Source organism: Maniola hyperantus, chromosome 10 (genome assembly GCF_902806685.2).
Source record: "Maniola hyperantus chromosome 10, iAphHyp1.2, whole genome shotgun sequence".
In the NCBI taxonomy this organism is placed as follows: domain Eukaryota; kingdom Metazoa; phylum Arthropoda; class Insecta; order Lepidoptera; family Nymphalidae; genus Maniola; species Maniola hyperantus.
In genome coordinates this window covers 8874780-8888806 of record NC_048545.1, presented here as the reverse complement: position 1 = coordinate 8888806, position 14027 = coordinate 8874780, and the positions used below count along the sequence as shown (strand labels likewise).

Sequence of the window (14027 nt, the reverse complement as noted above, 5' to 3'; positions counted from 1 at the left end):
AACAGGTAAATTCATATTTTGTATGTTCAAAACGTCACGAAAATGAGGATACGAGGATGTGCGAGCGCTATTTTTGCTTGTGGGATAAACCGCTGCTACAATAGACCACAGAAAACAATACGGATCACTATTTTTAATATTGAGACAAGCTTTCTTATTTCTAAACAATCGCGGTAAATCAATATAGCTCGATCCATTCAATGGATCGTATTTATTAACATTTACTTCCAAGTACGAATTGCATAAAAAAGTCCACCCACTATCGCGTTCTTCAAATTCTTGAATTTTTTTTTTAATTGTCTCAATAAGTGTCTGAAATATGCAATCAAATGAGTAGTTTTTACAAATAACTATATTTTTTGTAACGAAAGACTTTGTTTCTTGTTCATTATTTTTGAACAAGAGAAAAGTACCAAAATATTCAAAGTTAACTTTTATACTATCATGGTTACTAAGAGAAGAATTTAAAATACTTTTTAGTTTAGAACTAATATTTTCTAAAAATATTTCAGGCAAACTTTGCTCAAACTCCAACGCAAGTATTCGATATGAAGCTATTCTACCTTGGAAAGCAGATGAAATTTTAACAATTCCACTACTTATTTCATTCATAGAGATACTTTTGTGTATGTTACTGCGGAGATGACCTACCCACTGCTTTTTAGTCACCTCGACTGAGCAAACTTGACAAAAAGGCATTATGAATTTATAAAAATTAGATTTACACCTAAAGAACTGAAAAACCAAAAAACTAATAAAACCTATATACCATTTATTAGGAACCTAACTAATGAATTAATAAAAATAAAACCTTTCTTATAATGTTATTCCTTCATTTGCCTTATTACCTAAGTACTACACACATACACATACACGTATACTAATACTTAATAATATAAAATTGTTCTATCTTTTCTTAAAATTAAAGTTACCCGACATAAATGTCGGGTCCGAGTCCTTAAATAATTCGTGCAGTTCCTTTACGAGTCGCTGCAGTGCTTTCCACTGCGACGAGTCGTCGTCCACCGAGCAGGCCAAACGCAGCAGCGCTTTCTTCCAGCGTTCGTCCGACTCGGTAGCCTCGGCGTCGCAGCGGTCGTACACGCGCAACTCCAAATAAAATGGTCCTGTCGTAGACACGCTCCGTCTCTGGACGCCGTTCGCGACCCTGTTCACTATAAACGATGGTAGCGACTTCACTGCACCACCTTCATCGTCATCCGATTGCAGACCGAAGATGTCCAAAAGTTTTCCTTTCCGGCTTCTAAAAATAAAACAAAAATATTAGTAACCTTATAAATTAAAACTAGCATGCTTTTACTAAACTAAACAGGGATTCGAACCCATAACTCTTGACCGCGTATAGCTTTAAAATATTGAATATCGCAAACACACAAGTTATACTATAAAGTCGTAGTAGCTCAACGGTTAGATAAGCGCTCTGAAATAAAGTATAATGATAATATTACCTTGCTGGTTCCTCGCTCGTTTGCTTGCTGGCTACTTTTGCAGGCGTGGAAGACTTCCTGGGTTTTTTCACCTTTGCCGGTGGTACTGCAAATTCATATTCTGAATCAGACCTAATAGAAAAAAATATAAAAATAAAATCTTTAAGAAAAATATTAGCAAAACATTTCATAATAATAATAAAATCTTTATTTGGTTCAAAAACACAATTTACAAAAATAATAATTATGAGAACCAAAAGTCGTCTACTCAGCATCTGTTGGATACACATCTTAATATATTTCCAACGCTGATATTCTGTATAAAAACCTTGTGCTATGTACAAAAAGCATTGACGACAAAATGCTACTAAAATAAATCAAACAATAGAATTTAAAACTAAAAGGAACAAATTAGTAAAAAAAAAAAAAAGATTCCGACGAATTGAGAACCTCCTCCTTTTTTTGAAGTCGGTTAAATATTTAGATTAGATTTATTTATAATTACTATAAGCAGTGATAGCCTAGTGGTTAGGGCTGTGGTCTCCTATTCGGGTCGCAAGTTCAATCCCTGGCACGCACCTCTGACTTTTCGAAGCTAAGTGATAATTAAATATCACTTGCTTCAACGGTGAAGGAAAACATCCTGAGGAAACCTGCACACCTGAGAGTTCCACATAAAAAAGTTCTCGAAGTCCGCCAATTCGCATTGGACCGGCGTGGTGGACTATGGCCTATAACCTTTCTCTGAGAGGAGACCTGCACTCAGTAGTGAGCCGTTGATGGGTTGCTGATGATGATGATGATGATGATAATTACTATAATGAGGTATTATCAACTAATTGATTTCATAACGCTATCACTATGTTGCGTTAAATCTAGTTTTAAAACTGAAGTTAAACATTGATTTTAACACTTACGTACATTATGAATAATGGTGACGACTGTAGCGCGATAGATCAGGCAGGTAGCAGGTGAGAGGCGGCTCGCAGGCTCTTGCAAGTTTTCAGCTTTGAAAACTCCTTCCACGACTCGTTGACTTTGTTGGATGAATGATGTATTTTCGAAAACCATGCTTATAAACGTTCATAACACCCACTGTAAGCAGTTTTTGCTTAGTGTTCCGTTGTAAAATAATTTATAAAACACTATCTTAGTATTAATTTTAAAAAACTTTAAAATGCAAGTTTGTGAATTCTTCTATATATATATAGTAGGTATATAGGTAGCGATAGCCTAGTGGTTAGGACGTCCGCATTCTGATTGGAGGTCGGGGTTCGGTCTCGGGCACGCACCTCTAACTTTCCAGAGTTATTTGCGTTTTAAGTAATTAAATATCACTTGCTTTAACGGTGAAGGAAAACATCGTGAAGAAACCTGCATGCCTGAGAGTTCTCCATAATGTTCTCAAAGGTGTGTGAAGTCTACCAATCCGCACGTGGTCAGCGTGATAGACTATGGTCAAAACCCTTCTCACTCTGAGAGGAGACCCGTGCTCTGTAGTGAGCCGATCATGATGATGACGATAATAAAGGTAGTAGTAGGTACCTACATAAAATTATATTTTCCTTGCTTTTGTCTTTTTTATTTTATAAACTTAAGTTTTTATATTTAAGTATTTTTATTTAATATATTTACGTTCAATAATACATACGGAACCCAAAGTTGTCGTTTAGACGGACTCCGCCGCTTCAGGTCATTCCCCGCACGCTTGCCTGAATATGCAAAATTTGATAGTCGCAAAATTAGAAAACAATTTAAATAAAATATATAATAATATGATTGTTATTTTACAGAATGTGTCGTAACTACCATTGGGAAACTAACGTTAAAGCAGTTTTTGCTTAGGGTTCCGTTGTAAAATAATTTATAAAACACTATCTTAGTATTACTTTTAAAAAACTTTAAAATGCAAGTTTGTGAATTCTTCTATATATATAGTAGGTATATAGGTAGTGATAGCCTAGTGGTTAGGACGTCCGTCTTCTAATTGGAGGTCGGGGGTTCGGTCTCGGGCCCGCACCTCTAACTTTCCAGAGTTATTTGCGTTTTAAGTAATTAAATATCACTTGCTTTAACGGTGAAGGAAAATATCGTGAAGAAACAGCATGCCTGAGAGTTCTCCATAATGTTCTCAAAGGTGTGTGAAGTCTACCAATCCGCATGTGGCCAGCGTGATAGACTATGGTTAAAACCCTTCTCACTCTGAGAGGAGACCCGTGCTCTGTAGTGAGCCGGTGATGGGTTGATCATGATGATGATGATGATGATGATGACATAGGTAGTAGTAGGTACCTACATAAAATTATATTTTCCTTGATTTTGTCTGCGGCTATAAGTAGTATTTGTATTGAATATATTTATGTTCATTTATATACACGGAACCCAAGTTATCGTTTAGACTCAAACTTGCAATTCTACGTAAATGCTTGCAGTTTTTGCTTAGGGTTCCGTTGTAAAATAATTTATAAAACACTATCTTAGTATTACTTTTAAAAAACTTTAAAATGCAAGTTTGTGAATTCTTCTATATATATAGTAGGTATATAGGTAGTGATAGCCTAGTGGTTAGGACGTCCGCCTTCTAATTGGAGGTCGAGGGTTCGGTCTCGGGCACGCACCTCTAACTTTCCAGAGTTATTTGCGTTTTAAGTAATTAAATATCACTTGCTTTAACGGTGAAGGAAAATATCGTGAAGAAACAGCATGCCTGAGAGTTCTCCATAATGTTCTCAAAGGTGTGTGAAGTCTACCAATCCGCATGTGGCCAGCGTGATAGACTATGGTCAAAACCCTTCTCACTCTGAGAAGAGACCCGTGCTCTGTAGTGAGCCGGTGATGGGTTGATCGTGATGATGATGATGATGATGACATAGGTAGTAGTAGGTACCTACATAAAATTATATTTTCCTTGATTTGTCTGCGGCTATAAGTAGTATTTGTATTGAATATATTTATGTTCATTTATATACACGGAACCCAAGTTATCGTTTAGACTCAAACTTGCAATTCTACGTAAATGCTTGCAGTTTTTGCTTAGGGTTCCGTTGTAAAATAATTTATAAAACACTATCTTAGTATTACTTTTAAAAAACTTTAAAATGCAAGTTTGTGAATTCTTCTATATATATAGTAGGTATATAGGTAGTGATAGCCTAGTGGTTTGGACGTCCGCCTTCTAATTGGAGGTTTGGGGTTTGATCCCGAGCACGCACCTCTAACTTTTCGGAGTTATGAGCATTTTAAGTAATTAAATATCACTTGCTTTAACGGTGAAGGAAAATATCGTGAAGAAACCTGCATGCCTGAGAGTTCTCCATAATATTCTCAAAGGTGTGTGAAGTCTACCAATCCGCATGTGGCCAGCGTGATAGACTATGGTCAAAACCCTTCTCACTCTGAGAGGAGACCCGTGCTCTGTAGTGAGCCGGTGATGGGTTGATCATGATGATGATGATGATGACATAGGTAGTAGTAGGTACCTACATAAAATTATATTTTCCTTGATTATGTCTGCGGCTATAAGTAGTATTTGTATTGAATATATTTATGTTCATTTATATACACGGAACCCAAGTTATCGTTTAGACTCAAACTTACAATTCAACGAAATGCTTGTCTTGCACTTCACAAAGGTACAGGATGTAATCTAATAGCTTTCAGTTATAAAATTACTAATAGGTACCTATATCTGATTATACTAGATGATGCCTACGACTTCGTCCGCGTTGATTAAGTTTTTTCATTCCCGCAGGAACCCTTTAATTTTCCGAAATAAAATGTAGTCTATGTGTTAATCCAGGGTATAATCTATCTTCATTTAAAATTTCATCCAAATCCGTTTAGCTGTTTTTGCGTGATTGAGTAACAAACATCCAAACATCCACACTTTCACATTTATAATATTATAAGTAGGATCTTATTCAATTCGTCTATACCTATACTATGCGGAAATGCATGGGGTTCTAGTTCCGATTCCTATTCGAGTAACTACGGTAACTTACTATTATTATAATCAGCTTGGGTTAAAAACAAACTTTCTGTATTACTATTTGGAGAATAAAAGCGTAATACCAAAATAATAAATAAACTATACAATAAACGTCTATCTATTAATTTACTGTTAATTTAGTATCAAAAGAAGTAATGAGGAACCAACTAAATTACACCCTGTATTGATTACTATTTGCAGAAAACACTTGGTAGACATTAGGTACAAAAATGAAGTAAACATGATGCATCGTATTTCAGTCAGCAATATACCGATTAGCAAGAAATATTTCGCAATTTAACTTGGATATGTTACTTTACCTATATAAAATAGGTGTTTCAATGTTAATGTTTTTCAGAAGAACGCCTTTTCCTTCCCAGAGATGAGCTCGCTACCACGGTAAGTAACAGCCTTTTAAACTCCCTTTGCTGGAAAATGACCTCCTCTCAGATAGCGATAGGGATTTGAGCCTGAATCCACCGCGCTGGCTCAGTGTGGTTGGTGGGTAAACACATGTCAGATAATAATCATCCAAGCATGCGGGTTTCCTCACGATGTTTTCCTCATCGTAAGTTGTGATAAAAGCGTGCATAACATAACACTTTATTTGTTGATGGAGAGCTCGCTTTCTGCCAATGATAATGTATTCACGTATCGTGGATTCGATTAATGGATTCACGAGCGCCGCGTCGCCTAGTGCTCAAACTGCTTGCTGGCGTACGCGAGTCGCTTCGATCGTAACGTGAACATACAAATATTGTTTATGAATATGTTTATTCACTTTCTGAAACAGATCGAAATCGACTCAAGACAAAACCAGATAGCAACCGAACTGAAAATCACTAAATCATGTTTCGAATGAACGAAATGCAAAAGCTATAATTGGGCATTGCTAGATCACTAAAGCATGTTTCGTGAACGAAGTGGAACGAAGTGAAACGAAGTGAAACGAAACATGCTTTAATGATCTAGAATGCCCAATTATACACTACTAAAATGAATGCTCTTTCCTTAATGTTACGTACAAAATCAGTAATCCTCCACTTTCCGATGTTTAATGAGTCAGTTTTTTTTAATAATTCCGTTTATTTAAATTTTCATAATAATATTATCTTATGATTATATATATTACTACTAGCTGATGCCCGCGACTTTATTCGCGTGGAACTAGGTTTTTGAAAATCCCATGGGAACTCTTTTATTTTCCGGGATAAAAAGTAGCCTGTGTCACTCTCCAACTATTACCTGCTTCAACTATTACCATGCAAAAAATCACGTCAAAAAATCGCTCCATTGTGACTTGATTGAAGGACAAACCAATAAACCGCATTTATAATGTGGGTAGGGATTGTAATAAAACTATTTGTGTTTGCATGCGTGTAAGGTATTAAAAAAAAATTAAAAATATTATTTCTTGTACGATAGTACAAAACCCTTCCTGTGTGAACCCGACTCGCACTTGATCAGTTTTTTTTATTTTTCTTTAAAATTTATCAAATCAAATATTACTATTTCGTAACGCAATATACGAGTTAGGTATGTTATAGTTACACGTAACGGTTTGTTAAACCAAACGTGACGTGAGAGCGTATCATGCGATGGACCCTCGGGGAGTGACCCAAGTCTTTTTTCTACGTCTAAGGCCTCTTCGCAAACATATAAAACTAAACGACTTGAACTCCAATCACATACCTAGCGCAAGCTTGTTTAATATGGGACACACACGTCTTAGGTTAGGTTAGGTTAGGTTAGGTATATCGTACTAGATGATTCCCGTCACTTCGTCCGCGTGAATTTAGTTTTTTTTTAAATCCCGTGGAAACTCTTTGATTTTCCGGGATAAAAAGTTGCCTATACCCGTCTCCGGGATGTAAGCTAACTGTGTACCAAATTTTATCAAAATCGGTTAAACGTTTGGATGTTTAAGAATCCCGTGGGAACTCTTTGGTTTTCCAGGATAAAAAGTAGCCTATGTCTTTCCCCGGGATTTAAGCTAACTCTGTACCTACCAAATTTCATCAAAATCGGTTAAACCACTAGGTTATCAACACGAGCAGATATCAATCAGGAGAACATTAGGTATTATGTTTAAAAATTCTATAAGTGACGCATTTAATTCTGAGAGGAGACCCGTGCTCAGTAGCGAGCCGACGACGGGTTGATGACGATGTCAGTCATTGTCTCAACCCCTCGCCTTTATCTCTCTATCTTAATCCTTAACAGACTAGCACGTTAGCCGGAAAGGCGAATACTTTTCACAAACAAATTGATGTACTTTACCAGTCTAGCGCGTACATGATTCCACACTTATGAATATAATCCTAATGGATGTACCATGTAAAATGCATTTGGATTATTCACATTGCAACGAACTATGCGCTGTTCATACTTTCATAATTCAGCTATGAACTAACGAAAATATATACAGCTACAGCTACTTCCTCTGGCACTATAACTACTAATCCACACCTATTCTAATGAAAAAAACCGGCCAAGTGCGTGGCGGGCCACGCACAGTGTAGGGTTCCGTAGTCACAATCTTAGAAAAACAGATATAACTCCTTAACCTGTAAACCCTACTTAGCCATGATAGTTTTCCTTTAAAATTGATTATATATACTACTGCTGTGAATTTTTTCACGTTCCTATATATACTACCATTTGGCTGATAGAGGGGGGGGGGGGGGGGGGGGGGACACTTGACTCTAATAAAAATTTGCAGTTTAAAACATCATATTTTACAAACGGATTTAGAAATCGAAAAATGATGTTCCCACACCCACAGTATTTTTAAAAGACCTATTCAACAATTCCCCACACTAGGGGGTAAACGAGAAAAAAAACCATCCCCACTTTACATGTAGGGGAGCTGCCCTAAAAAAAATATTTATCAAAATTTTATTTCAGCACTTTGTCGGCGTGATTAATATTTAAACCCATGCCAAATAACAGATTTCTAGCACTAATAGTCTCTGAGATTAACCGAGGACGGACGGACATGGCGAAACTATAAGGGTTCCTTGTTTACTACGGAACCCTAAAAAACCGGCCATATGTGCGAGTTGGGTCTCGTTCAGGGTTCCTTACAATAGCTCACAATATGCCTACTAGATTGTTGTTTTCAGTAGATAAATGTTGCTTAAATACAAATAATATCATACCGAAATTTCATATTCCTTACTAGTTTAGTTTTTGAGTAATCAATATTCATTTTCGGTCAACATTTTACACCAAATGTACCAAAATTTAAGTAAGTATTGTAATTTGGTTTGTAACAGGACAGGTGTTGTCAAGAGAGAACCCACATTTATAATTTTAAGTTTCTAGACAGAGCACTGACATTAGTCAGTCAGTCAGTTTCTCCTTTTATATTGAGATTTTTTAAAGATATCTTTGGAATTTCTTCTCCTCCGAAAACAAAATCTGAAGTTTCTAGACTCAGCGGTTAGAGATTTAAGTACCTACGTAGTTGATATGCCAGTCAGTCAGTTTCTCCTTTTATAATAATGCCATGGTTGAAATCTACAGTGCCGCTAAATCCCCAACCGTTAAATATTGTAGGCTATGTTTAATTCAGCGGAAAAGTACTACGCTATCGCGGAAATCAACGGATGCGCTGCCAAACCGTCATTAGCATAATTTATTGCGGCCAACAGTGCGGGCTTAAGGCTTGCCATACACCTGCCACATTTTAACGACAACAGAACTACGGAAAAGTCTTCTTCTAAGGCGCCATCTCCACGGGCACTACTTGTAAGAAGCTGCGGGTGGTTATCCTTTAACACAGACCTAAAATGTGGCTAGGATGATAAGAAAGCTTGGGAATGAGTTGCTTAACAGCTTTGTGTTCGTTCTAAGTGATTTTGTAAAGTGGTGCTAGTAAAAAGAATACCCGGCTGAGTTTGTTGTGGGCTCTTCTCAGACCTGGGCGCGTTTGTAACCCCGCTTTAGTTTTAAGTACGTATTAATTACCACCACTATATCATATCATGTTACAAATAAAAAAAATTGACAATCAGGAAGCGTAAAATTTTACCAATTCTGAATAAATAATTTGAGTTTGAGTTTGAACTATGACTGAAGTGTTCAACATTCCAGTTGCCACACCGCGGTGGTTGTAAAATGTCATTTACTAGTATATAAATGTACCTAGTAATGCATTTACGTTAGTTGTTTTGTGGCCAATCTACTGACACGTATCTTTGTATTATTGTGCGCTAGCAAATTGTGATTTACAACACAGTCGTTGGTGAATGTTGGTGAGTGTAAGCGACAAAACCAGTAACTGTCACAGCTTAAGTCGTAACTCTATTTACAACAGTTCTATCGTAATGACTTTAGGCTTACGACATATTATAATGTCTGTGACAGCTCGAACTTCATCTCTCGCAGCACTGCAGTCCCGTCATGACCATGACCCATGCAACTGGGTCGAAATATAGTCTCATAATCATGGTATGAATCGTGGTACGTACCCTATTTTAACAGTGGGGCCGATTTTCTTGTACACAATCTCTAAACTAAACTAAAATGACACGTCTAAATCTATTGCTATCCATCTCATAATGTTGCTTGCGGAAAAGGATAGCCCTAGATTTAAACCCGTTAATTTAGTTAGTTTAGAGATTGTGTACAAGAGAATCGGCCCCATTGTAATAGTTCGATCGTAGTTTTGCGGCCGTAATAATTACGGCTCGTCTGAGGCGAGCCTTAATTTTATGTAGTCACTGTTGAACAGGGAAAGGTCGTGTAATTCTACCACGTATTTTTTATGATCGTTGGATAGGTACGGTCTACTTTAATAATGTCATAACCACGATCCCAGTCCTCGATAAGGCTACATAAACACAGGTCACCTCGAACGTGTAATATTCCTGATTTACGCATAAAGCGTCCTTGACGTCATCACTTTTGTATACCGTGCCCATGTAATTTAAATCAACCTTTACGATGCATTTCTAGTAGCCAGTGTAATCTTCTATCGAGGTCCAACTACATTTTGCCAATATTCGCTTCCGCTCTTCAAATCTCTAATTATTACGCGGCTAAATACCAACCTCAATTTTGCGCTCGCTTTTCCTATTAACATTGAATGCATACATCATAGTAATTACACTGCTTTCAATATGCTCTTTGAAATCATGCCAAGCCAAAACTAAAATTCTCTAGGATAGTGAAAAAGTTTATTCGGATTAAGTATTAAATGCATAAATTACTTATACTTAGCATCAAATCAAAAATACTTACATTCTCTACCACCCACCCCTAACTGTTTTCCTCGACTGTAAGTAAAATGAGCAGTTTGAGATTGAACCAAAGATATGATAAAACTTCAGTTGGGCAAAGGTTATATTTTTTAGAATAGAATAGAATAGAATAATGTTTATTCGAGGTATATAGGTGGTACATGGTGTAGGCAATATCGTCCTGTACAGCAGTGCAACACCTCGAACAGGTAGGCCACTCAGCTTGTGTTGAGACGTCGGGCCCCTCAGACACAAACCTCTATAGCAAATATCTGAGGTACCAGACGCCCCAACGCTGATTTTCAGTGACCGCCTTTTAAATATTTTTAAAAGTGCAGACAAATTCGTAGGCTCGTGCGTGGGACACGCGTGCGCATAGCTGCACAGCCTAGATAGATACTGGCGCCGTTTTTTTGGCACCTTTGAATAAAACGACACCTTCTTAAATGCTTCATAACATGGCGGCCCATTACCAGCCCATATAAATCGTTGACTGAAACAAACAGAACGGGGCTCCTAGAACGTCCTCCTTTATTACACAAAGAACTATAGGATTACCTAGAATCATTAGATTTTACATCTTGCCAACGTCGAAACGCAAGAACTTGAGAGTAAAATTGACATAAAGGTCCTTGATTTAAAATCATGCCTTCACAAACTTGAGCTTCAAAATAAGGCAGTCTGAACTTTTTGATGCGTTGTAGTTTGACTCAGTTTCATACACTTTTCAGGGTTCTGTACCTCAAAAGGAATAAGGAACCCTTATAATATGTAGGTACATATATGTATTTCTTTTTGGTTGTTATATGAATTTATTTTGTACACGGACGCAACAGTTAAATAAACGGATAATAATAATAAATCGTTTATTTCAGGCAAAAAACTATCAAAAATATAAAATTATACATAAGACCATAAAATAAACACACTAAAGTGAATAAAGTAAAATTATCCCCCATAGACAGGGTTCATGCAAAGGTCCTACTATGTAAATGGGAAGCTTAGAGCTCTTATATACCGTACTTACCTAATACCTATCTACTAATGTATAGCTTCCAATTCCAAAACATAAATCATTTGCGATTTGCGAATATCTACGCAGGTATCTTGACATTTTAAGTTAATTATGTTTATTTGTAATTTAAGGTACAAAGACGAAAATATATTGCTAACTAGATGATGCCCGCGACTTCATCCGCGTAGATTTAAGCTTTTAAAAATCACGCGGAAACTCTTTGATTTTCCCGAATAAAAAGAAGCCTATGTTACTTTCCAAATTTTTAACTAGGTAGGTATATATAGGTATCTATGCAAAAAATTACAGCGATCCGTTGCTCTAGGTGATTGTAAAACAAACCAACAAATATACACTTTCGCATTTTATAATATGGGCAATGATAATACCTATTCTTATTAAATAGGAATCTTAAAATTAATGAGTTAGAACTTTTAGCCACTAGTCTGTAATGCGGATTGTAAATAATGTAAACGACGACTAACAATTTAAAAATAACTCAAGAATTTAGTAGTATTATGCATTTAAATTTAGTACCTCTATAAATTTATAAACCGTCGTCTTATTTCTGTCCGCGGTTCTATTATAATATTAAAAGAAAATTTCAGTACTTAACCAACCGTCTCAGAGAAATCGTAATTTTCGTTCCTTCATTTTATCGAAGCACTTTTACCCGTTCATTTTTAAAATACGATGTTCGACAAATTCACTTAATGCCGCGTTAAATGAACCGGTTTAGCATAATAAAAGATTTATACTTGAAAAGCGATTTCAAAACGGACTACATTCCTATTGAATGAGAAAAGTGGCATTCGATGTCATCGCTTTACTTTGGTCTCCAAAGATAACGAGTATTCTTTCACGCCTCGGCAATTCTAAAATTACGAATTGAAGTTAGAAAAGCACTATGTACAAACAAAACGTCGATCGTTTAAATACTGCTCGGTTTAAATGAACACAGAGGGATCTTCCGCCGGGTTTGTACGTTACTTTCATCATTAAGAGAAGCGTTTTCATTTTCCAGTAAATTTCTCCTTTAAGTCCCGCAATAATTAAGAATAAAGAGTAAACGTTCTGAAAATTAAACTGGAAATTCTCTGTGTATTTTTAATCATCAAGTAGATACCTAGGTACCTTTCAGTAGGTATATTTTTTTTCTGTAAATTAGGTCAACTCAGAACAACGGCAGAACAAAATTATTCAGTACAAAAAAGCGGCACGAGTGTATTCTCTTGTATCAATAAATGAGCCTGAATAATAAAGGTATAATTTACTCCATTAAATATTCTACTTAATTCTTTATTTTTGAATCAGGGGCTAAAATATCAATCATTTTTCAAGCGAAAAAAAAATTCTGTTGTCTTTTATATTTTACGTTGAAATAAAATGTTTTATCATTTTTATTTAAATATTTTGGATTCTTTTACGTGCCTCGAGCGTGCCTCTTTAAATTAGGCCCGAATTATTTAAATTCTTTATTGTTTTATCAGAGCCGTGGGTAGGTAAGTTTTCACGTAAAAAAATCATGTAACTCTAAAAAATTGTAGGTATACATTTCAAATAACGACGCAACGTTTTTCCGTCCGCGAGCATATTTACGCATGCATAAAATTATAGGTATAATAGTGTCTCAGTTGATTATATTTCCTACGCATAGTTTTGTAATATATCTACTAATGTTGTCAATGAGAAAGTGTGTCTGTCTGCTAGCTGCTTGTATATTCATGCGGTATGTAATAAAGAAACGTATTTTAAAAGCGTAAAAATACGAGTTTAAATGTTACAGGAATTGAGTGTTCAGAATTTCCAGAGCTGTACCTTTACAGCATTAAGACGATATACGCATCCAGAATTCGCCTAATCTGAAAACGCTCTTGGTCTGTGAGGTTGATTAGTAATAAGCTAATACTGGCTTCCCACAGTGCGTGATATTGCGGACGGAAGCGGACCAGCCCGCATCGACGCACCTTGGGAAGAGTATCGTTTGTGGTAGCGCAAACTACATCATCCTCATCTTCCGAATCTTGTGCGCAGTGCGTAGCTGTCCGTGGTCGTCGGCCGTGCGTGATAATTCGCAGAATCAGGCACCGTGGGAAGCCAGTATAAGCTTATCCCTAGTTCAATGGGTAAAAACGGTAAAAATATTTCTTCAGATACAAGTTAGCCCTTGACCGCAATCTCACCTGGTGGTAAGTGATGATGCAGTCTAGGATGGAAGCGGGCTAACCTGGAAGGGGTATGCCAGTTTTTTTTATTAAACCCATGCCCCTTTGGTTTCTACACGGCATTGTACCGAAACGCTAAATCAGTTGGTGGTATGGCTTTGACGG

At 36.6% G+C, this 14027-nt stretch overlaps 2 protein-coding genes across 4 annotated transcripts in view; one reads left to right on the top strand and one right to left on the bottom strand.

Annotated features, from left to right (window-relative positions):
• Positions 1-14027, top strand: part of LOC117985940 (lachesin-like) — a 111909-nt gene that overhangs the window by 91128 nt on the left and 6754 nt on the right. The gene's annotated exons all lie outside the window — the stretch shown is intronic.
• Positions 903-3370, bottom strand: LOC138402878 (uncharacterized). Of its 2 annotated transcripts, XM_069501297.1 has the most exons (4): positions 3100-3370; positions 2370-2543; positions 1470-1580; positions 903-1264 (listed from the first exon to the last, which is right to left on the bottom strand). In XM_069501297.1, coding segments are annotated over exons 2-4 (471 nt in total). In that variant the 5' UTR covers positions 2372-2543; positions 3100-3370; the 3' UTR covers positions 903-906. The 2 variants fall into 2 exon arrangements, with proteins under 2 accessions (XP_069357398.1, XP_069357397.1); XM_069501296.1 differs by having other exon boundaries at positions 2370-3370.

Excerpts from the sequence above, each read along its gene's own strand:
- LOC138402878 (XM_069501296.1), bottom strand. Across the intron at positions 1,265-1,469 it reads ACGAGCGAGGAACCAGCAAG|AAGCCGGAAAGGAAAACTTT; the intron begins GTAATATTATCA and ends TTTTATTTTTAG.